This window comes from Sebastes umbrosus, chromosome 17 (genome assembly GCF_015220745.1).
Source record: "Sebastes umbrosus isolate fSebUmb1 chromosome 17, fSebUmb1.pri, whole genome shotgun sequence".
NCBI classification, from domain to species: domain Eukaryota; kingdom Metazoa; phylum Chordata; class Actinopteri; order Perciformes; family Sebastidae; genus Sebastes; species Sebastes umbrosus.
In genome coordinates, this window is record NC_051285.1 from 2,079,839 (window position 1) to 2,105,905 (window position 26,067).

The window sequence follows — 26,067 nt, forward strand, 5'->3', positions numbered from 1 at the left end:
GGAGCCGGTCGCCATGTTTCTACAGTAGCCCAGAACGGACAAACCAAACCCCTGTATCGAGATAGGGACATTCCTATTTTCTAGATGCCGCCAGATCCTACACTCTGCACCTTTTAAACGAAACAAGAATTTTGACAAGAAAAATAAAACTGCTTTTCAAAAGCTCCCTTTAAATTCCCTCGTGAAATTCTTCCCCCAGATCTCAGAGAAGCCTATACAAGCGTAGGAGTCAAACACGGAGTCGATGAGTTCACTGAGCTGGTGCAGCATTAGTCCCCCGGGGGGCCGCCCAACCTGGCAACCCTGAATATTACCTGTTCTGCTCTGCTGACTGACTTCTCTGGTCACACACACAAAAAAAGCTTTTTTCAGAAAACATCAACGAAATCTGTAAACGCATCAACAGACTTTACATATTTCAGTTTATATACAGAATAATCTACATGCTTAAATAAACAGTCACAGTTTGACATTCAGAGTGGCGTCCGGAGTCTGAATCATTGGCAGGAGGTGGACGCTGTGGTCCTGAGTCACAGACTCCGTGAGCAGACCTTCCTCCTTCTGTCCTCCTCGCTCTGCACCTCCTTGTCCTCCGGTGAGTAGGACGAGTCGAGTCGGAGGAAAAGATGGGATGAGCTGAAGGATTTTCTAAAACAAACTGAGGCGGAGGAAGACGAGGAGGAAGACGAGGAGGTACTGCAAGGCTCCATGTTGGCGTCTTGTTCAGTGATTTCTCTGCCTCAGTTCCCGCAGCCTTCGTCATCTCCTCCTCCTCCTCCTCCTCTGCCTCAAATAAAGCCAGGGCGGCTTAAACAATGAGGAGGAAGAGGAGGAGGAAGATTGCTTTAAGCCATCCCTTTTGTTTCCATCCCTCCATCTCCTCTGCTCCGGGAGGAAGAGGAGGAGGAGGAGGAGGGATGAGATCAGACGAGCTGGAGCAGGAGGTCCTGGAATTTGTCCAGGCCGCGGCAGGAGTTCCTCAGGGCCCCATCAGAGCCCAGCTGGGCAGCCAAGAGGAACAGCTTCCTGTCCTCGGTCACGGAGCCCAGAGACAAGGCCTGATGCAGCTCCGACACGCTCACAGCGTTGGGCTTATCCTGTGGAGACGGTGAAACCGGTTAAACTCAGCTTCACTTTACTCTACATACATAAACTGTATTGTTGTCGTTGTCGTCACTTCATCGCTGTATGCACTTTAATGTGTATGTGAAGACAGCGAATGTAACGCCACCCTCCTACACAGACCATTCAACCCAGTCTATAGATGTCCGCCTCGTTTCTTTTGCCAGCACACAGGTTCTGCTGGAAACATCCTTTGTGCTGTTTAAACAGAGCGAGTGGCGAGGCAGAGAACAAAGCAGTGTGGTGGGTGAGAGAGCCGGTATCACTGTCAGACAGAGCTCCTCCTACTGAGGACACTATTTCTTTTATTTCACCTGCACCGCCTGTGCACCGCGTGACAAAGGCAGTACACTTGTTTTTTATAATAAGAAGTTAGTCGATGCTTTGCAACTATTACCATCTCTTTTTCCTGTCCTTTCCTTGTGATTTTTTTTTTATTTTCGCTTGTGGGTATTCAGCATCCATCTACACATAACAGTCATGAGGACAGAGATTTCACGGTCGGGTCGCGGGGGCAACAGCTCCACTCTACTCCGAATCCCTCACGGATGACTGAGCTTCTCACCCTATCTCTAAGGGAGACGCCAGCCACCCTCCTGAGAAAACCCACTTCGTCCGCTTGTACTCGTGATCTAGTTCTTTGGGTCATGACCCAACCCTCATGACCATAGGTGAGAGTAGGAACGAAGATTGACCGGTAGATTGAGAGCTTTGCCTTCCGGCTCAGCTCTCTTTTCGTCACAACGGTGCAGTAAAGCTGCTCCGATTCTCCGTCTCCAATCTCACGTTCCATCGTCCCCTCACTCGCAAACAAGACCCCGAGGTACTTGAACTCCTTCACTTGTGGTAAGGACTCATTCCCTACCCGGAGTAGGCGATCTATCGGTTTCCTGCTGAGAACCACGGCCTCAGATTTAGAGGTTCTGATCCTCATCCCAGCGTGCGAACCGATCCAGTGAGTGCTGGAGGTCACAGACCGATGACGCCAACAGGACCACATCATCTGCAGAAAGCACGATGAGATCCTCAGCACACCGAACTGCAAACTCTCATCCCCCCCACAACTACGCCTCGATATCCTGTCCGTGAATATAACAAACAGCATTGGTGACAAAGTGCAGCCCGAGTGCAGAACGAGTTCGACAATGGTTATATGTAGACGTCTAATAAACAGTCATTATTTAACCCAGTTTTAGATGCAAAACCTGCATACTTTCTGGGAAATATTGCAATTGTGTCAAACAGTTTGGTTTATAAGAGGTTATAGGAAAATCTGGATTTCTGTAGCCACTTTCATATCAATAGAGTTAAAAGGGAAATGTGTCTCTCTTTTATTAGATATTCTGTTTGATGTTCAAAGTTTCCTTATTAGTACTGAAGATGAAAGAAGGGAAAGAAGAAGAGGGTGATAATTTCACACCTGTAGAGGTTTATAATGCCTCTTGCTTTTGGATGTTTTGACCATGAAATACTGCGGCTGTAGCGTAAGCTCACTGGGCTGCTGAACCCACTCTGTACAGATCATTTTGGCATTTAGCTTCACTAAAATACAACTTAGTTTTATCTCAGGTTCCTTTTCCAGCCTAATATTGTGCTCACAGCGCTCACGGTGCTGAGAGAGGATGAAAGTCGCAGCGCTCTGACAGTAGATGTAACAAATATTCCCGCTTCCCTCGGGAAGGTCATGTATAATTCCACAAGCGGGGTGAAGAAATATGAGCCGAGGAGGAAATGTAGAAATGTTTATTTCAGGAGTCTGATGGATCATCGCCGCTAGATAAATGAAGAGGGAACAACGTGTAGCTGCTCGCGTTCCAACGCATCCATCTCTTTTCTGTCCTCATGTGACATTATTTAGACTTCTGTATCAGAGTGACTACGGTGTTAAAGTCTACTCCTGTTACTGCTTCCTTTTCCATTTTTACCAATATTGTGCTTCTATTCATTCACAGGAAGAGCTTAAAGGACCATGGCAGAATTTTGGAAACTTGCTTGAGTCATGTGATTCATCACTTTGAATATTAAGTGTCTGCATTGTCAATAACATTGTGCCGTCTTTAAACTCAGCATGTATTAAAGCCCCGGGGACACACAGGGAACCAAAAACATGACATGAAAAAAACGTATTTTTAAATCAACACTTCCTGCTTTCATTTCAAAATAAAAGCCCTCAAGCGTTTTTTTCTTCTGTGGACAGAATTCCTTCATTTGTTAACACAAGGCTTTTATTCTGAAATATATGCAGGACAGTGTTGTAGAACATGCAGTGACTTGGAGAGCTCCATGAATGAATATAGTACCGGGTTAATATTATTTACAAATTACCACACGTTTCTCTCTGTCTAAAGTAAATATAAATTATATTTATAATGAAATGAAATGGCCATTATGAAAGGCAAACTCTATGTAGAAAGAAAGGGCTGACAGCAGCAGAAACGCAGCTGAAATGCAGCTGATGTGAACACCGGACTCCTGAATCACGCAGCCGCCACGCGACGCAGAATGGTTAGCTGTGATGTAAATGGTTTTACCTGCTTGTTTCCCAGGACGACCACGGGCAGCTGGGGCTCCACCCTCAGCAGGCGGTGCAGCTCAGCCTTGGCCAATGGGAGGCGGCTCCTGTCGGAGGAATCCACCACGTACACCAGAACGTGAGTCTTTCTCAGGTAGTCCGACCAGTACCGTCGCAGGTCCTCACCGCCACCGACTGCAGCAGACAAAAACACATATACGGTATTATAACATAGAGACTTTCTACTTTAAATTCCAATACTTTTTCCATTTTTGCAAAATGGCTCGCTAGCGCCCCCTAGAAAGTTGGAAAAATTGAGCCCCTCACTACGGTTCCACATACATGTATGAAATTTGGTAGACAGATATAACATGTGGAGACACACAACAAAGCCTCTTGGAGGTATGCCCAAACCTCAACAGGAAGTCAGCCATTTTTAATTTAATGTGCATTGTCGCCCATTTTTAGCGTTTTATAGGCCGTGTACTTTAACGAACTCATCCTACAGATTTAATCAGAACGACTTGAAATTTGGTCAGGACCATCTTAAGACCGTAAGGATGAAAATTTATCAAAATGGTGAGTTTTCACTGAATGACCTGACCGTGGCGTGGCGGCCATTTCGAGCCATTCGCCATGAAACAGGAAGTTGTTGTAACTCCACTGTACATAGTCCGATCTGCCCCAAATGTCTCAGGCATGATAAGGGTCCAGTCCTGAGGACATTTACATGTCAATATAGATTCATAGCCCCGCCCCAAGACGTTAGCCACGGCCCCTTTCATAACTCGTGAACCGTTGTCGTAGAGTCTTGTGGCAGGCGTCATGATAACGCATTTTTAGGCTTTTCCCGTCACGTTGTTACCATGAAACAGTCATGATTATGTTTAGCCGCAGTTCGGCTTAAACCATTTAGAAAGGTTTAGGAACACTTTGGGTTCACGGACGTCGTCCTCCTGGTTGAAAGTCCTGTGTTTGTTGGATTTATCTGGTTTCTGCAGCTGTTTCTCATTATTATGCCATGTCGTGTTGTTCGGAGAAAAGTATAAACTTTCATGATCATATAACGAGTCTCATCAGAACGTATCCGGATCCAGCCTCTGAACAGTTACTCAGTGTGGGTTTCATGATTAAATGAGGGTTTATTGGTTTCTCTAAATAGCAGTTTTATAGCAGAAACCGAGAAACAGGACGTCATGTTCTTTCATTGATCTTTACAAAAGAAACTTTCACTGCCACACAGCCCTGACTGATCGCCTCGCTGAAGGGCATGTCAGCGTTGGCAGATGTTTTCTGTCGTTTGTGTTACAGTAAAACTAGAAAGAAAGTTGAATAATTAAATGAACAGATCGATTAGTAGAATTATATAGAGCTGCTGGCATTCCTCCTTTAAACACACACAGATTAATTTCAGATATGCAGTGGACCGAAAGAAATCACTAATCTGGTTTTCACTGAGGGATGAAATCAGCGAAGACGGTGCTGAAAGCCTGCGCTCTTGTTGCCTCCGGACATGATACGTCAGCGAGCCTCTGAGGCAAAATACAACTGTGCTGCTCTTTTTTGCTTCCCTTTTAAGGGTTTAGAGCAGGAGTCAGCAAGCTTTACTATCAAAAGAGCCATTTTAGGCAAATCTGTCTGGAGCCGCAAAACATGTGATCATTGTGATGAAGGTAACACAGTTTATAGTCTAAATATATAGTATATAAGTCTAATGCAGTGAGGGCCAAAGAGACAATGAACTACGGAGTATTAGGGCTACATTGAGGGAAAAAACATCTGAGATTTACACAATAAAGTCAGAATATTACGAGAAAAAAAGTTGTAATATTACGAGAATAAAGTCATAACTTTACGAGAAAAAAAGTCGTAATATTACGAGAATAAAGTCATAACTTAATGAGAAAAAAAGTCGTAATATTACGAGAATAAAGTCATAACTTAACGAGAAAAAAGTCGTAATATTACGAGAGTAAAGTCATAATTTTACGGGAAAAAAAGTCGTAATATTACGAGAATAAAGTCATAACTTAACAAGAAAAAAAGAAAATAACACGTAAAATTACTACTTTATAATATGACTTTATTCTCTAAATCTCAGATTTATTTTTTTCCCTCAATGTGGCCCTAATACTCCGTCGTACCGTCGTACCGTAGACCTACAACAATGATAAATAAAAATGAAAATGTAAACTAAAACAGTTATTCATTTCCATTTTTATAAATCCACAGGGAGCCACTGGAGAGGAGCTGAAGAGACGCATGTGGCTCCGGAGACGCAGGTTGCTGACCCCTGCTTTAGGGTTTATATTTTATATACTTTTTTATATATATATATATATAAGTGGAGCAAATCAGTTTTTTCGGGTAAAGTTGAAAAACAATAAATGTGCTTTTATTCAGTTTATCATTTTGTACCGATCTGTGTGATACGAGGAATACTTGGAAGAGGCCTCGCTCTCTTATTCCTGGAAAGAGGCCCATCTTAGGTTGAGGGATAAAGAGATGTAGTCAGTGTAAGTACGTTCTGCTGCATGCAATATACATACAGTCGGGACTTTGTCATAACATTGTGCCTCAAACTTTGACCCTTTTAGCTCATATATCTGCAGCGCAGCAGAGGATTGTGGGTCATAATAACCAGAAACACATGCTGCATTGATTGTTAATTGATAAAATGACACCATGAAATCCAGTCTAACCCAGAAAAAAAAGCTTGTAGCAGCATTCTGCAACGGTTCAGCACCACCAACACCGTTTATACGCCACACAGTCACAGGACACGTTCGCTAGAAAATTCAGTTACCAGCTTCAGTGGTGGGGAAAGTTTCATAATAAGTGAAGGCTTTTAACTTCCCACAATCCCGCTGTGCAGAAGAACTGACCTGTGGCTATAATGAGCGTCGGCGCCCTGCGGCCCAAAACGAATCGCTGCTCGCACACACCGGCGGGGGAACGACTTCAGGTCGCAGCCGCCACCACCGCCTCCTCCCAATCCAGCACAGCACAGCAAGAATTCATTAGTGGTGGACTTAATGGAGAATGTTGCTAGGAAACAGGGTAGTGATGTAGCGTCAGCTGATGTGATGTGGCAGCAGTAAATACCTGTTTACCTGATGTGGTACAGAGAGGGTTGGACCGGACGCACATGCAGCTTGTGTCTTATATATATCGGAGGGAGCTCAGCGGGGACGCTCGTCCTGCTGCTCTACAGGCCGCCTTATTAGGTACACACCCACGTGAACACACACACTGCACACGCTGAGTCATACGGGTGTGAATGATGTGTGTGTGCACTGAACTGAAGTTGTAGTCCTGTGGGTTAAACTACCTCTGCAGTGTTTTCAATGGAGATCGTGGCTGCACAGCCACACAAGACGTATAAACACAGGGGGGTTGTTTTTACACCAAGTTTAGTTACTTTGACCCCTAAAATAGGCTGAATCCCAAGACATGCTGGTGTTGTCAAAGTCTGTTCACCCCATTGATTTCCCATTTGTAACCTCGATGCTCCCTGCGTTATCTCAGCACAAAGCTTTAGTGGGGAAGTGTTTTCTTTTACCTGTTTGTTTGGCACAGGTGTTAACTATCCAACATTTAAAGGGCGGGTCCATCTGCATTCTTTTCGTGTTTGTTTTTGAAATGGAAACGCCCACTCAGCTGTTAGCAGAAAGCAGTGACATGTGTTACTAAAGTAAGCTAATCAATAAGGTTGTGAATAAATGTGAACGCTAGTGATAGCTGAGGTAAAGTTAACGTTGTGCTAAGTTTGGAAATAACTGAAAGTGAAGTGGGGTTGTATGTATAAACTAGGGATGCACTGATACCGATACCAGTATAGTATATAGTATACCACTTTACGGCATTGGACGTTGACCTCTTGTCACCATCTTTCGGATGCTATCTTATGCTCCACCTCCCCGACGGTGCAGGTGAGACAGGCCGGTGGTGTGCCCGACCTCGGGGGGCTGGGATCCCACCTCAGCCGACGAGCGCCGGTCCTCACTTTCATTGTGTCACGGGGTTTTGCTTGCACCCTCTGACTCGCGCGTGCGTTACACTTCTTGGTCCGTGTTTCAAGACGGGTCAGGTGGGTGGCAGACTTCGTCGCAGACCCCTGGCGCCTTTTACGTGGGCCGAGCCCCGCCCTGGGGGCACGACGCGGTTGGGGCGCACTGAGGACAGTCCGCCCTGGTGACACTTTGGCCACAGCCCCGGGAAGCACCTTCACCCCGAGCCTTTCCAAGCCGACCTAGAGCCGGTCGCGGCGCACCTTCTCGTATGCGGGACTCCCCAGCCTGCCGTGTGTCGCTCACACCCTCCAGCTGGCTGTTAACGAGGGTTTTTTGGCACAGAGAAGTACTCGTATCGGTACTCAGTATCGGCGAGTACCCAAATGTAAGTACTTGTACTCGGTCTGAAAAAAAGTGGCATTGGTGCATCCCTAATTTGAATCAAATGAACATGGGGGATTGTATTTACATACAAACTCATAAATCCTGCTAATTAGTATTCCACTGAAAGCCGTCGCGCTGCACTAAAAATAACACTTCGCTCATCATTCAGACCGTCTGAGTGCGAGACGCTCGGCTGCAGTCGGCCTCAGAAGAACGAGTTTCTGAGGATGTATCCAGAGGAATGTGTCACGCTTAACGGCTGATTTATTCATGATCTGAAACACAGAGAGATCGGTGGGCGCCGAGAACCCTTTTTCTCTCCTCATCTCTGAACGTAAGAAGGAACACATGTCGCCGCCGCCCACTCGCTCGGAGCACTTCAGCGGCGCACGGCCCGGTGCGTGCAGTAAATGTTGGGAGTCTTTTGTCTGGCTGACATTGATGCAGAGGCACGTTGACAGCTTAGTGCACAACTTAACACGCATCAGGAGCAGAACAGTGCACCGGGACCCCGTTGGAGAAATCCAGCTAAAAGCCTTTAAATGAAAAGATGCAGATCAGATCAGTTAGAGAGGCTTTGAGCCGGCTGACATTCGGAGTTGTGTTAAAGGGAACTGAAAGACAGGATGAGGAAGATGTATTTTTAAAACTGTGTGCTTTAGTTGGGGCCCATAGTCTCTGCTTTTAGTACATTATGTACTATCTTGATTTGATGAACTCCCTGAACTCAAGCTCACAAATTGACGTCATAGATGCCTTTAAACAGAACCTATTCCATGCTACAGTATACTATTACTATATTAAATATTCAATGTTTACAGATTGATCATTAAAAACGAGTGTCAGCTTTTGAGCACTACAAAACGAGACCTTGCGCTTCTCTTATGAGCTTCGTCTGCGCACAATCCGTAGACTGTATACGATACGTTGTGTTGCGATACGATACGATGCGGTTGTTGTAATATTACGAGAATAAAGTTTTAACTTAACGAGAAAAAAAACTTTGTATTATTACGAGAATAAAGTCATAACTTTACAAGAAAAAAAGAAAATAACACGCAAAATTACTACTTTGTAATATTATGACTTTATTCTCGAAATCTCAGATTTATTTTTTTCCCTCAATGTGGCCCTAATACTCCGTCGTACCGTCGTACCGTCGTACCGTCGTACCATAGACCTACAACAATGATAAATAAAAATGAAAATGTAAACAAAAAATTATTAATTTCCATTTTTATAAATCCACAGGGAGCCACTGGAGAGGAGCTAAAGAGACGCAGGTTACAGACCCCTGTGTTTAGGCAATAAAACCACTCACTTAGGTTTAGGAGAAACATCATGGTTGGGCTTGAAATAAGTAAGGAAACTTAGTACATTACGTACGGGAACAACGTAACAGAAGTATGGAAAACAGATAACAAACGTCACTAACTTCAAACTAACTCAACAACACTTTGGGACACGAACACTGGAAGTCCTGTGTTTGTTGGACCCATCCACCTGCCCTCCCACGCGGATGCGTTTACATTGCAGTCAGTACAGACTACATGGCGTACAAAATTACACACCAAAAAGCAAGAATGGCGTTTTTATTGCACGCAAAATTAATTGCAAATTGTCATTTAGTGTGACCAGGCTGGAGGATATAATGCTAACATTAGCCTTCAGTCTCTGACTCCGACTCTCATCCCCCACAACCTGCACTAGTATCTGCTCTCTGGTGAGTTGTTTGATACATACGGGTTTAATGAAACAAACTGTAAAGAACAGAGCAGTAAAAGCTCTTTCAAAATTCTCCATTTCATGCTATTTGATAAATCATAAATGCTTTCTAGACTCCACACAGAGCCTGCAGTTTTTATATTTTTCGAGTGATAAAAGGAGTCTTACTCTCCAGGAAGTCGAGCTGGCAGGCGGGGGCACTGAGGCTCATGAAGTTGAAGCCGCGGGTGGGCCGGCAGCGGCCTCTCTTAGCCGCCGACTCGCCGCCGGGAGTCAAACCCTGCAACATGCTGCTCTTCCCGGCTCCGTCCAGACCGAGGACCAGGACCTGACGCTTCCCGCGCTCCTCCTCCTCCTGCAGGGCAGAGACACACAAGGCCAGTGAAAAATTAAAACACACATAATTTATTCAACGCTGAATTAGATTATTTGCTCAAGAGTGAGGGTGTGGAAGAATGGCTGCTTTGCCTTCAGGTTCTAAATATAATTAATAGTGTAAATGATGTGGCGCACGTTAGGCATTAACAAACCCACATGATTGTATAAAACCCAAATGCACCAATTATCTATGAACTTCATAATTAGCACGTCTGCAGACCGGATCATCATAATGTATCAAACTGAATGTATTAGACGGTTTGGGGATTTGACTCTAAGTGTGCAAAAACACGTCATAGAATAGAATAGAAAATACTTTATTGTCTACTTTTTCAGTGCAAAAGGAAGACATTTGTCTTTAGACTGCATGTGCAAAAACTGCTATTAAAAATGGGACATAAAAACATATCTCATTCTGACAGGACACATTAATACACATTTACATAAAAACACAATAGAAGCTATATCAAAAGGACAGCCTGCATAATGAACGGCAAGACAAAAGTGTGCAATAAGAACACAGGACTTTCAACCAGGAGACCGGTGACCGAGACCAATGTTTCCTTTTGAGAGTTACATTAGTGACGTTTGTTGACGTTTGTTTTCTAGTGAAGAAAACAAAAGAGAGAACCAAAACGTAGCTTACTACTCCTTACTGATTAAGATATTTTATGGCAACAGGGACACAAACGATTTTTATAGATCTTTTTCTTTGCACAGAGGACTCTGTACCTTTACCCTGAAGGCAGGGACTGAAAGTGGGGATTTAAGGGACGGTTGTGGTCGTCTAAGATTTTGCCACTTAAAGGGACTGTTTGTAACTTCTTACACGTATAAATCATTGCAGGTTGGTGTCTCATGCGCGCTCGCGTGTGGCTACGCTGTTCAGTATCAGACTCCAACACAAACTACACGGAAGCACCAAAACCTCTTGGTTGTATCTAGTGAAGCTGTTAAACAGTGTTGGCCGCGGTCGGAGGACGCGGGGGAGACCGTAGCTTTGGTCTCCAGGACCGGAGTCTCTGCTGTACTCTGCTCCTCTGCTCCTCTGCCTGCCTTCACTCACACACCACGCTCGTTCTCGCTCTTTCGCTCCACCTCTCACGTGCATGCTGCTCACTCCACACTGCAGAAGAGTTAGTTTAGCTCTGAGAATATCTAGTGAATGTTCAGTGGACGTTTGTGCAGAAATAACTGCTGCAGCTCCTCCAGACCAACAGAGGTTTCCCGTGTCTTGTGAAGTGACGGGGCTCCGCAGAGAGAAACGTTATCGTCTCCGACCAAAACTCCGGTGTCTCCCCCGTTCCCTCCGGCCGCGGTCGGGAGGCTGTAGCAGGAAAAGCCAACACTAGGATCAGCAGTGATTCATGGAGAGACCTTCGTCTGGTCAGCTAACATTACTGCCAAGCAGCTGGAATATAGAGTGATGTTGTGGTTTTAGCTGACGTGTGCCTCCTCACTGTGTTGAGTGATGCTCGTTCATGTCTATGTAGAGCGAGCACAAGCGCCAGCTGACTTTCGTTGACTTAACAGCCACAAGCAATTTCTGATTCTTACCAACAGTCCCTTTAATTGATTATGAAAATAATCATTAGTTGCAGCTCTACTTTTGACACTTAGGTGCTTGAACCAGGATGCAATGTTGAAAGTGAGTATACTCTCAATCAGGGATTGTCTTTGTTTAAGCAGCAGGAAGAGTCTTTGCTGTGCTTTTTTTTTTGTAAATGCATGATTCCACATGATCTGTAAAGGTCAAAGATTGGTCAAACACACAACGTTCATGAATATGAATCAGTGTCTGCAAACCTAAAAAAGACATCACAGAGCAGCATCATGATAATAAACCTTTCTCTTTATTGCTGCATCTTCAGGTCGGAGACGGAGAGCACTCGTCTTTGAGCCGACCGTATCTGCAGAAAGACAAGTGGCAGCCACTCAGTAAAGGTTAGCAGCCCGATTCAAACCTCCACGCTTCTCTTTGCACCTGAGACGCCGCAATCCCTCCGAGATCCCGCCACGCTGTCAGTCATCTCCCCTCTTTAAAAGTCACACAAGGTTAGTCGTTATTCATACCGTGCGCCGATGTGCGGCTTCTGTGGAGGGTTAATTAGCAATTCATATCAGCCCTTTTTAGAGCTGGGATGCATCTCTTTTCTTGTTAAAAATATCACTTTGCTTTGTTGATGTCTGGGTGGAGTTTACATCGAGCTCAGAATCTGCTCTTAATTTGATTTCTTGATGCATAAATCTACATAACAACTACCCTGTAATTGGAGGTCAGATGAAGACTTTTAAGATATTTTTGGTGGTGTTTCTGACTGGTGTTGCTGGGTAAACACAGCTCCAGATAAACACGGTTGCTTTGACAGATCTGTAGCTTGCCTCCATGTATTTCCAGCTCTTGCAGTCCGCTGGGAGACAAACCTCAAACCTCTGACAGCGTTGAGCCGCTGCAGCTGCTAAAGGCTGCAGAGCTTGTACCGCTTTGCCTCTTTTTTTGCAGCACTATCAGCATGGACTTTGTGTGCAAAGTGATAAATCTTTGCATACTTGCTGCAGTCTTTTGATTGTACCTCGTTTATCTAAAGCTTTTTGACTGAACAAAACATCCCGTATTATTATTTCTTTATATCTGACATTTCTTTGGTTAATAAATGGAGCTGACATTTTCAAGTCAAGCCCAGCGCTCTGGCCATTTATCTCCCGCTCCCCGTTTGTCAGATCAAAATACTTCATCTTCTTCTTCTTCTTTTTAGATTTCAACCTCAGTTCTGCCAGTTCAGACGTTTCTCATAAAACAGGCAGTGATACTGTATTGATTTCTATTGTTTTTTCCTGCTCCACAGGGAGGAGAGAAAAGCTCAGCTCAGCTGCAGATCTGCACTTCTGGATCTGACAGGGATTTAACGTCTTGCTCAAGGACACTCCAGCAAAGCAGACTCTTGGTAACACCTTGGCTTTTATCAGAAGGAAAGCACTAAAGCTAGCTCGCCTGCAGCACTGAATGGGAAACGTAGAGCTGTAGAGGAGAGGAGAGAAGTGATGGGAACTTTGATCCTTTAACACACCTATCATCAGTCCCTCCTGTTCAATGTTCCAGGAGCTCTTCTGTGAGTCTCATTTTTTTTGTACCAACATTTTCTCCATCTGGTCTGTTTCTCCTTTGTCAGTGATTTACGACACTACACCCTACAACCACCCCCAGATAACAAGCTGGAACTTTTAAGTACTTTTTAAGCAGCAAGAGCGATAGCGGTGGCATAGTTAGTCTTTTTACGTTACAACCAAGTGCTGTTGACCCGACTGATCAAATATATGCTGCTTATTTTCTTTCTTTCAGAAGGTTAGATGAGATGATTGATGTGAATCTCAAGACGTATCCTCATACAACGGTTCGTATGATCTCTTACGAAAAAGGTATTCACAGGAAACAACGTGTTTAGGTTTAGGCAACAAAACTCCTTACACTGTAATTCGTAAATATCCCACAAAATCAATTCGTATTTGACCCTCATGAACCAGGACGTATAAAGAGCGACAAACATGGCATAGAGAGGAGGTGTCGTACTTAAAGCATCAGTAGGCGAGATTGGAGCAAATGTGATTTAAAAAAAGTTATTTTTATCAAACGGTCGCTATATGGTGACAGTAGAACATGAAACAGGTAACCTGAAAAAAATCATGTTCCTCCGGTGTCCTCCGGTGCTCCTAACGGCATCTGCAAGATTTCACAGACCGGAGGAAAACAAGCAGTAAGAGCTGAACTGAGGTCTGCTGTCCAGCTGCCGTCTATCAAAACTTTATGGTAGAGTGGAAAGGTAAAACTAAACCTTCAACAATCACAGTTTTTTCCTGAGGAAACAGTTTTAAGCTCATGATAATGATCGTTAGTAGCCAGAACAGCAGCCGCTCAGTAAATATCTGGCTTTTGCTGCGTCATCCAAATACATTAAATATCAAAAATGGGATCTCTGAAGCTGCTCCTGAGATCATGACGTGATGCCAAATCATCTACAGGTGTGCAAGTATCTGCAGAAACATCTGCATGGACATTGAAGTTGTCCATCCTGACAGTTCGTCTCTGTGTCTGTAGCTGCTTGTAGAGTTTCTCCAGTTCAGCTCAATGTGTTTCTGTTCTTTCAGAGACTGTTTGTCATCGTGTAAATGAGCCTGAGCCGCCCTCCCACCTGCTGCAACTCCCCAAGGTCAGAAACACGCTGTTAGTCGACTCCCCCTGCTTTCTGAAGCCGAAGACGTGATCACAATGCATCTCGGTACAATGTGGCTCTCGGGGATGAAAACATTTACGCCCCCCCTCTCCCTCTGCCTTCTGCAGCGAGCGGCGGGCTGGCAGACACTGACAACATTATCCTCTAAACACAGACTGAGCCAGATAAAGCGGGCTAAGCTTATTACGGGCTGCTGCTGATTGAATAGGAAACGAGATTAGAGACAAATGCAAATAGATTTTATTAAGATATTCAGGCTGCAGATGAACGGCTCAGTTGAAGAGACGTCTGTTTCCTGCGTCTTGCTACAGTTATATATTGGTCTCAACTACATGATGTGGAACTGAAATACACATTTTGGGCTTTTTAAAGATTTGGGAAGCCATTAGGGTGTAACGATTCATCTACTTCAGCGATTTATACTCCTACATCGATAGATACTCAGGGGCGGCTTCACCCACAGGCGCTTTCACCGTGCGCTGTCAGTTTTTCATTCAGAGAAAATGACTTTCCTTTCCCCGTGATATCTGTATTACTGTTCTACCGTTTATAATGAAAATGAGGACAGAAGCAGCAGGTTAAATTACTGTTCATTTATATGAATAGAAGTTGGTTTATTATATGTTGTGTTAAATATTGCACTGCCTTGTATCTTGAGAACTGAAGCAGCGGGACCTGCAGTTGCACTTTTCAGATAAAAGCTGTATGTGTTTGCCATTAATTGTTGTTTAATTGTTTATATCCATAATTAATTTATCCCTGATTCCCCTACAAGAAAAGCTTTGAAGGAATCCTGACCTGCTCTGTCCAGTATCACATATTTATTTCAGTCACACTGATTGAATCGTTGGCAAAAAAAAAGTTACTGAATCGATTTCAAATCATTGAATTGTATCGTACCGTACCGTACCGTACCGTACCGTACCGTACCGTACCGTACCGTATCGCTCTAGATGACTAAATATCTTCATCATCATCATCATCGTCATCACACCATTCACATGTAAGTTATTCATGAGCAACTTCATCTTCCTCTTCATCATGATTATTCTCACTATTTACATCTTTTTGACCATCATCATCATCATCATCATCATCATCATCACCACCACATAATAAAAGCCATCATCTTCATCACACCATTGGCACGTCAGTTATTCATGAGCAAGCAGCAGCATCTTCCTCCTCTTCTTCATCATCATCATTCTCACCATTCATTCACGATTTTTTGTTTTTATAAATATCATCATCACCACTACCACTGCCATTTATTCACCAAGCATCCTTCATCAGCTTCTACTTTACTCATTACCATCAACCTCTTCCTCATCATTATCATAATCTTCCTCTTCTTGAACCCTTCATCATCAATATCATCTCCATTATTTTATGTTTGGGAAGCATCATCATCATCATCATCACTGACATCAAAACCACCTTCATCATCACTACCTCTACACTTTTTCTTCATCATCATCATTCTCTCTCTTTACATATTTTTGACCAGTGTTAACCATCATCATCATCATCATCATCACACCATCAGCATGTCAGTTATTCATGACCAGCAGCAGCAGCATCTTCCTCCTCTTCTTCTTCATCATCATCATCATTCTCACTATTTACATCTTTTTGACCATCATCATCATCATCATCATCACCACATAATAAAAGCCTTCATCTTCATCATCTTCATCATCATCATCATCATCATCATCATCATCATCACACCATCAGCATGTCAGTTATTCATGACCAGCAGCAGCAGCATCTTCCTCCTCTTCTTCTTCATCATCATCATCATTCTCACTATTTACATCTTTTTGACCATCATCATCATCATCATCATCATCACCACATAATAAAAGCCTTCATCTTCATCATCATCATCATCACACCATCAGCATGTCAGTTATTCATGACCAGCATCATCTTCCTCCTCTTCTTCTTCATCATAATTATTCTCACCATTTACATCTTTTTGACCATCATCATCATCTTCATCACATAATCAGAGCCATCATCTTCATCACACCATTGGCATGTCAGTTATTCATGACCAGCATCTTCCTCCTCTTCTTCATCATCATCATCATTCTCTCTCTTTACATCATTTTGACCAACAATCATCACCACATAATAAAAGCCTTCATCATCATCATCATCACACCATCAGCATGTCAGTTATTCATGACCAGCATCTTCCTCCTCTTCTTCTTCATCATCATCACTCTCACCATTCACATTGTATTGTCTTTAAATATGACCAACATCATCATCATCATCATCATCACACCATCGGCATGTCAGTTATTCATGACCAGCAGCAGCAGCATCTTCCTCCTCTTCTTCATCATCATCATCATTCTCTCTCTTTACATCATTTTGACCAACAATCATCATCATCATCATCACCACATAATAAAAGCCTTCATCTTCATCATCATCATCATCACACCATCAGCATGTCAGTTATTCATGACCAGCAGCAGCAGCATCTTCCTCATCATCATCATCATCACCACATAATAAAAGCCTTCATCTTCATCATCAACATCATCACACCATCAGCATGTCAGTTATTCATGACCAGCATCATCTTCCTCCTCTTCTTCTTCATCATAATTATTCTCACCATTTACATCTTTTTGACCATCATCATCATCTTCATCACATAATCAGAGCCATCATCTTCATCACACCATTGGCATGTCAGTTATTCATGAGCAACAGCATCTTCCTCCTCTTCTTCATCATCATCATCATCATCATTCTCTCTCTTTACATCATTTTGACCATCATCATCATCATCATCATCACCACATAATAAAAGCCTTCATCTTCATCATCATCATCATCACACCATTGGCATGTCAGTTATTCATGACCAGCATCTTCCTCCTCTTCTTCTTCATCATCATCACTCTCACCATTCACATTGTATTGTCTTTAAATATGACCAACATCATCATCATCATCATCATCACACCATTGGCATGTCAGTTATTCATGACCAGCAGCAGCAGCATCTTCCTCCTCTTCTTCTTCATCATCATCATCATTCTCTCTCTTTACATCATTTTGACCATCATCATCATCATCATCATCACCACATAATAAAAGCCTTCATCTTCATCATCATCATCATCACACCATCGGCACGTCAGTTATTCATGACCAGCAGCAGCAGCATCTTCCTCATCATCATCATCATCATCATCATCATCACCACATAATAAAAGCCTTCATCTTCATCGTCAGTTATTCATGACCAGCATCATCTTCCTCCTCTTCTTCTTCATCATAATTATTCTCACCATTTACATCTTTTTGACCATCATCATCATCTTCATCACATAATCAGAGCCATCATCTTCATCACACCATTGGCATGTCAGTTATTCATGACCAGCATCTTCCTCCTCTTCTTCATCATCATCATCATTCTCTCTCTTTACATCATTTTGACCAACAATCATCACCACATAATAAAAGCCTTCATCATCATCATCATCATCATCACCACATAATAAAAGCCTTCATCATCATCATCATCATCATCATCACACCATCAGCATGTCAGTTATTCATGACCAGCATCTTCCTCCTCTTCTTATTCATCATCATCACTCTCACCATTCACATTGTATTGTCTTTAAATATGACCAACATCATCATCATCATCATCATCACACCATCGGCATGTCAGTTATTCATGACCAGCAGCAGCAGCATCTTCCTCCTCTTCTTCATCATCATCATCATTCTCTCTCTTTACATCATTTTGACCAACAATCATCATCATCATCATCACCACATAATAAAAGCCTTCATCTTCATCATCATCATCATCACACCATCAGCATGTCAGTTATTCATGACCAGCAGCAGCAGCATCTTCCTCATCATCATCATCATCATCATCATCACCACATAATAAAAGCCTTCATCTTCATCATCAACATCATCACACCATCAGCATGTCAGTTATTCATGACCAGCATCATCTTCCTCCTCTTCTTCTTCATCATAATTATTCTCACCATTTACATCTTTTTGACCATCATCATCATCTTCATCACATAATCAGAGCCATCATCTTCATCACACCATCAGCATGTCAGTTATTCATGAGCAACAGCATCTTCCTCCTCTTCTTCATCATCATCATCATTCTCTCTCTTTACATCATTTTGACCAACAATCATCACCACATAATAAAAGCCTTCATCATCATCATCATCATCACACCATCAGCATGTCAGTTATTCATGACCAGCATCTTCCTCCTCTTCTTCTTCATCATCATCATTATTCTCACTATTTACATCTTTTTGACCATCATCATCATCATCATCATCACCACATAATAAAAGCCTTCATCTTCATCATCATCATCATCACACCATCAGCATGTCAGTTATTCATGACCAGCAGCAGCAGCATCTTCCTCATCATCATCATCATCATCATCACCACATAATAAAAGCCTTCATCTTCATCATCATCATCATCATCACACCATCAGCATGTCAGTTATTCATGACCAGCATCTTCCTCCTCTTCTTCTTCATCATCATCACTCTCACCATTCACATTGTATTGTCTTTAAATATGACCAACATCATCATCATCATCATCATCACACCATTGGCATGTCAGTTATTCATGACCAGCAGCAGCAGCAGCATCTTCCTCCTCTTCTTCTTCATCATCATCATCATTCTCACTATTTACATCTTTTTGACCATCATCATCATCATCATCATCACCACATAATAAAAGCCTTCATCTTCATCATCATCATCATCACACCATTGGCATGTCAGTTATTCATGACCAGCAGCAGCAGCATCTTCCTCATCATCATCATCATCATCATCATCATCACCACATAATAAAAGCCTTCATCTTCATCGTCAGTTATTCATGACCAGCATCATCTTCCTCCTCTTCTTCTTCATCATAATTATTCTCACCATTTACATCTTTTTGACCATCATCATCATCTTCATCACATAATCAGAGCCATCATCTTCATCACACCATTGGCATGTCAGTTATTCATGACCAGCATCTTCCTCCTCTTCTTCATCATCATCATCATTCTCTCTCTTTACATCATTTTGACCAACAATCATCACCACATAATAAAAGCCTTCATCATCATCATCATCACACCATCAGCATGTCAGTTATTCATGACCAGCATCTTCCTCCTCTTCTTCTTCATCATCATCACTCTCACCATTCACATTGTATTGTCTTTAAATATGACCAACATCATCATCATCATCATCATCATCATCACACCATCAGCATGTCAGTTATTCATGACCAGCAGCAGCAGCATCTTCCTCATCATCATCATCATCATCATCATCATTCTCACTATTTACATCTTTTTGACCATCATCATCATCTTCATCACATAATCAGAGCCATCATCTTCATCACACCATTGGCATGTCAGTTATTCATGAGCAACAGCATCTTCCTCCTCTTCTTCATCATCATCATCATTCTCTCTCTTTACATCATTTTGACCAATAATCATCACCACATAATAAAAGCCTTCATCATCATCATCATCATCACACCATCAGCATGTCAGTTATTCATGACCAGCATCTTCCTCCTCTTCTTCTTCATCATCATTCTCACCATTCACATTTTTTTTTTTTTTTTTTTATTTTCCTCCTCTTCTTCACCACCTCAATTATATTCATGAGAATATTCTGCAGTGTTTCATTCATTCATTCCTTCATTCATTCATTCATTCATTCAGTCAGTCAGATGTGATATCAGTCTAAATAGTTATAATAAAATAATAAATTATTATTCTAGTGAACCCAGTGTGTTGTCACCTCTTTGATGGTGCAGTACTCCGCCTGTGGAGACCATATCCGCCTCTTGTAGAAGAAGTTCAAGGCGATGAAGAGAGCGGATCCCAGAGCAGCCACGGCGGCGGTCAGAGCGATGGAGATGTTCCGGAGGAGAACCATGTGAACCATGAGAGGAGCTCTGAGCGGCCGGGACACAGCGCTCTGGAGCCGGGGAGAGCAGCTGGAGGAGCCGGGGAGAGGAGCTGGAGGAGTGTTGACTCTGACTGACTGCTTCCTTCCTCCTCCTCTTGTTGTGCTGCTGCTGCTGGTCGGACTACATGTGATCAGATCTCTCTGCTTGTTTTTGTTTCGAGACGCGCAAGAGGAAGCAAAATGATGCGTTCAAGTGCAGCTCGTTAATTTCGCTTCTCCTCTGGATTCCTCTCTCCTATTACACTCTAGTTGCAACATGAAGAAAGATATTTATTTAACCCTCATCCTACCAACCTAGTTAACACACAAGAACATTATTAGTCATGCAATTTATATTAGAACCCATGGCAAACATTTTTTTATATATTCTATTTTAAATATTTTAAATATTTTAAATATTTTATATATTTTATTATATTTATATTTTATTTATATTTTTCTCAAACTGAGCTGCCTAGGGATGCAAAATGAATTTCAGTGCAAACTGACAATAAAGTTGTATCGTATCGTACCGTACCGGACCGGACCGTACCGTACCGTACCATACCGTATCGTATCGTATCGTATCGTATCGTATCGTATCGTATCGTACCATACCTTATCTTATCGTATCGTATCGTACCATACCTTATCTTATCGTATCGTATCGTATCGTATCGTATCGTACCATACCTTATCTTATTGTATCGTATCGTACCATACCTTATCGTATCGTATCGTATTGTACCATATCTTATCGTATCGTATCGTACCGTACCTTATCGTATCGTATCGTATCGTAATTGGGGGCTTTTGACTGGGACCCCAATGCATTGGTCTTTTTTAAAAGCACTAATTAAAAAAGAAAACAATGATCTGAAGTCATTAGGAACAAATTGATTGACAAAATCATGAAAAACTGGAATGATAGAATAAAGCACCTCAGAGATATGACAAAAGATTCAAGAAGTTAGATATTTTAGGCTGCAATTTTTTGTTTATTTTTGTTTATTTATTTTGCACAATTTAAGACTACACAACATAAAAAAAAGAAAAAAGAAAAAAGAATGATATACAGTGCAGGAAGAGGCAAAAAAAACAACACTGGGCTTATCTGAAGTCTCCACCTAGAGAAAAGATTAATATAAAGAAATAATATGACTACATAATAGTGATAACAAACAATTAGAACAATATATATATAATAACAATAATACAGTAAATATATAAAAAAGACAAGTGTGTGTTGCGTGGAAGTGTATGGTTAAAGTTTGTGAGGAGGATATTGATTTAGATATCTATAAAGACTTCTAGGCAAGTATGTAAACATGTTCTAGTCGAAACCGAAAATACAAGTATGAACCTGGAAATGAGCGTGAAGTGTCCCCTTTAAAGATTGTAAGCATGCTAATTCAATAAGTATCCAAAAAAAATATGCTGACCTATATGCATAACATGTACCAGACACCTACTCTCACAATCTCAGTTTACCACTCTGTGGGCTCAAGTTATAATATTTCCGACAGGACTTGAAGGCATCAGAAGCCTCTCTGCAGGTGAGAGCAGTCAGATGTACAACAGCTGGAATTTAACATGTGAGCTGAAACACATGAGCTGCACCTGTTAGTCTGTCAGACAACATGAGAATCAGATTATATTAGGATGAACAGTCAGATCAGATCGATGTTGTCACCATCAGAGTCTCTCTCTCTCCATCTCCACCCATGAGAGGTGAGGAGGTGAAGTGCTCCATCTAGAGTCAAGTCATAGTTTATATATATAATTATTTTCTTGTTTAATTGGATTTATAAAAACATCATCTGGTTTCTGACTCAGCACTTCAAACACAGAATCTTAACAGGAAACTTTATGAAATGTCTCCTGTGACTGTTATACTGGTATATACTGTATTATAGATTCTTATGCATTAATGTAAAAGCAGGATTTTTATTGTGGTAGTTTGTTGAGGTGGAGCTTATTCAAGTTCAACCTATTAACTAATGATTATTTTCATTACGGAATAATTTGTTGATTATTTTCTCCATTAATCAATTGATTGTTTAAAGAAAATGAGAAATCGCGTCACAATGACCCAAAGCCCAAAGTGACACCTTCAAAATGTTTATATGTAATTATAATTTTATTTATTTATTTTTTATTTATTATATTAAAATATATTATATAGTAAATATATTATTTATTATATATTTTATTTATTTATTATTTTTATTTATTTATATAATTTAATTAAATTAATTTTTGTATGTAGAATCTTAATTTGCAAATTAATTGTGTGAAATAAATGGATTGGGGTAAAAGAACAATATTTCCCTCTAAAATGTAGTCTAGTGGCGTATAGAAGTATAAAGCATAATAAAGTACAAGTAGGTTTATCGATGAAAATAGGTTTTTAAAAGGTCATAAATTGTCACTGCAGCACAAAATAAAATAAATCAACTGGTAATTTAATGTTGTTCTCCAGAAGGATATAGTTTCCTGCAGGTAACCCTCAGATCAATTAGAGAAAGAAAAACACATTTGTGATCAAAATGTGTGACACAATTGAGGAGTGTCTTACTTTTATTTTTATTTATTGACACTTTTCCTTCAAGTCCATAATTTATACCAAATGTAGGGTCTCTGATATTTACAATATATCCATTGACCTTTATGCAATGAGTTGATTTAATTTGTTTAAGCATTTAGGTAATCAGTGTGTTTTTTAATTGGTGGAACAAACTACAAGATACCTGTTGCACTAAAAACCAGACCAGGTGCTTCCTTTGCTCTTTACATTACTGAGTCACCTTCAATACAAAGGGTGGGATTTTGTAAGTGTTGGGACACATAGTTGTCAGGAGTCATCCCTCCAAGTTTCATCTAAATCAGAGTGGAGGTACCTGAGATACAGCCTGCCAAACTGACCTGAAGTCAGTCTTCATTGATCCTTTCAGCAGTTCAGCAGTTCACCTCCAGAGGGAGCTGCGGGCTTGAAAGTTTGATAATACAGAAACCTGTGAAGGCCCATAACTAGAAAACACAATATTTTAGGCTATATGAAAATAAATAAGTATATATACAGAAAACAAATGAGTCAAACTGTCTAAAACTACAACAGCCATGGAAAAAATAAATGCAATAATCAATGAAAAATGAAAATAAAAATTGACAAAACAAAGACAAAACTGTGAAAAGCTTAAACATGTCCCTGTACAGACAATAGAAGATCAATAAAGATAAAGATAGTTGACATTTGACCTCTTGCAGATTGTCATCAACAGGAAAACTGCAAAACATAAATTGAACTAGATATTCCACTGTATAGATAAATGGGAGTATGCGGTCATTATTATACATGTTACTTTGAAAGTACAGCAAAATATTATGAATGAAACCATTGATGCAGTAATAAATGAGATTAATGTAAATTAATGATTTCATCAATAATTTCATCAACATAGCATACACACATTGATTGATTTGACCAGCCACAATCTAATCAATTGGGTAACGTTGTGTGTTTAAAAACTTGTGATAAACACTTTGTAACTTGCTTTTGAAAATTGGCATATAAATAAAGTTATTATAATAATAATAATAATGATTATTATTATTATCATTATTATTGTCATTATATTATTATCATTATTATTATTATTATCATCATCATTATTATTATTATTATCATTATTATTGTCATTATATTATTATCATTATTATTATTATCATTATATTATTACTATTATTATTATTACTGTTATTATTATTATCATCATTATTGTTATATTCTGAATTAAAAAATTGTGATAAGCACTTTGTAACTTGTTTTCAAAAATTGGCATATAAATAAAGTTATAATAATAATAATAATAATGATTATTATTATCATTATCATTATTATTATTATTATTATTATCATCATCATCATTATTATCATTATATTATTATTAATATTATTATTATTAATATTAATATTATTATTATTATCATTATTGTTATATTCTGAATTAAAAAATTGTGATAAACACTTTGTAACTTGTTTCTAAAAATTGACATATAAAATATAAAAGTTATAATAATAATAATAATAATAATTATTATTATTATTATTATCATTATATTATTATTATTATTATTTTCTGAATAATTATAATTATGATTATAATAATAATAATCATAATCATAATTATTATTATTTTTATTATTATTATTATTATTATTATTATTATTATTATTATATTCTGAATTAAAAAAAGTGTGACCGGAAGTGGCATTACGTCGGTTGAACTTTTCCCAATAGAGAAGTTTTATTTTGAAATGCCAGCCGGAAGCTGTGGTGAATGTCCGTCACTTGACAGCGGTCGACCGGACTGAAGTCATCGGGACTAGTGGGGGAACGACTTTACCGCCGCTGCCTCTGCCTCTCACTCCCTCTCGCCCGGTGCTTTTAACCGGATAATTCAACACTAATAACACACAACTCCCTCCTGGATTTACCGGATATTTACCGGCTGTGGATTCACCCGTTTGAGCTACTTTCCTCCTCTGTGAAGCAGCGGTGTACACACTAACTGGTCCGTCACCCCCAACGACTACTGCTAAACATGGTGGCCGGTCTACAACAAGGAGGAGAAGGAGCAGAACCGAGTCCAGTTTAAAGGATTTAAGAGCATCTTTAAAGCCTCTTTTGTTGAAGAAACACCTCTAATCTGGACTACACTACCACCTTTTCTTTTCTGGCTTCTTATTTGGAGGTTTAATACAGTTAATTAGAGGATAATTGTAGTTTAAAAGTTGTCACCAGGTGTTTATATATGGACATGCTGGATTCATCTTCTCCTCTGAGGTCGTTTTAACATCCATTTTTGAGGTTTGATTCCTTATTAAGCTGTGGATTATTATGGATTATTGTTATTATGGCTTAATCCAAACTGCATCAGACTGGGAATTATTTTTATTTTGGGAATAGCTTGTTTGGATGCTGATGGTGGTGCTGATGTTGCTGATGATGACAGAGAAAAGCGATGGTTTCCCTTCGTTATGATTTTGAGTAGAGAGGAGTTAATTACATGGAGACTCGCCTGACATGCCAAGGAAGGAGTTGCCACTACCTGAGGGTTGGGAGGAAGCCAGAGACTTTGATGGAAAAGTCTACTATGTTGACCACGTTAACCAGATCACCAGCTGGATCGACCCCAGAGACAGGTGAGAGACAAGAGATGGATGACCTTTGACCTCCTGCATCCTGAGTCACCTATGCCAGGGGTCAGCAACCTTTACTATCAAAAGAGACATTTTAGGCAAAAATAATAAATAATAACAATCTGTCTGGAGCCGCCAAACATGTGATCATTGTGATGAAGGTAACACAGTTTATAGTCTAAGTATATAGTATATAAATCTAATGCAGTGAGGGACAAAGACACAATGTACTACGGAGTATTAGGGCCACATTGAGGGAAAAAACATCTGAGATTTACAGAATAAAGTCATAATTTAATGAGAAAAAAAGTTGTAATATTACAAGAATAAAGTCACAACTTTACGGGGAAAAAAGTCGTAATATTACGAGAATAAAGTCATAATTTAATGAGAATAAAGTCGTAATATTACGAGAATAAAGTCGTAATATTACGAGAATAAAGTCATAACTTAATGAGAATAAAGTCGTAATATTACGAGAATAA

General features: G+C 40.5%; 2 protein-coding genes across 3 annotated transcripts in view; one reads left to right on the forward strand and one right to left on the reverse strand.

The window, feature by feature from the left end:
* Nucleotides 1-15: 15 nt before the first annotated feature.
* Nucleotides 16-20,601, reverse strand: arl10 (ADP-ribosylation factor-like 10). Its single transcript, XM_037747959.1, has 4 exons — nucleotides 20,231-20,601; nucleotides 9,925-10,111; nucleotides 3,654-3,829; nucleotides 16-1,097 (listed from the first exon to the last, which is right to left on the reverse strand). The coding sequence occupies exons 1-4, from the start codon at nucleotides 20,375-20,377 to the stop codon at nucleotides 924-926; spliced, it is 684 nt and encodes a 227-aa protein (XP_037603887.1). The 5' UTR covers nucleotides 20,378-20,601; the 3' UTR covers nucleotides 16-923.
* Nucleotides 20,602-24,732: 4,131 nt separating this feature from the next.
* Nucleotides 24,733-26,067, forward strand: part of wwc1 (WW and C2 domain containing 1) — a 49,636-nt gene continuing 48,301 nt past the window's right edge. The window contains exons 1-2 of one of the 2 annotated variants that reach the window (XM_037748549.1): nucleotides 24,733-25,250; nucleotides 25,435-25,585. In XM_037748549.1, coding sequence (XP_037604477.1) covers nucleotides 25,467-25,585 — 119 coding nt within the window. In that variant the 5' untranslated portion in view covers nucleotides 24,733-25,250; nucleotides 25,435-25,466. Of the gene's footprint in view, nucleotides 25,586-26,067 lie in introns of both variants that reach the window. The other variant, XM_037748548.1, reaches the window with a different exon arrangement.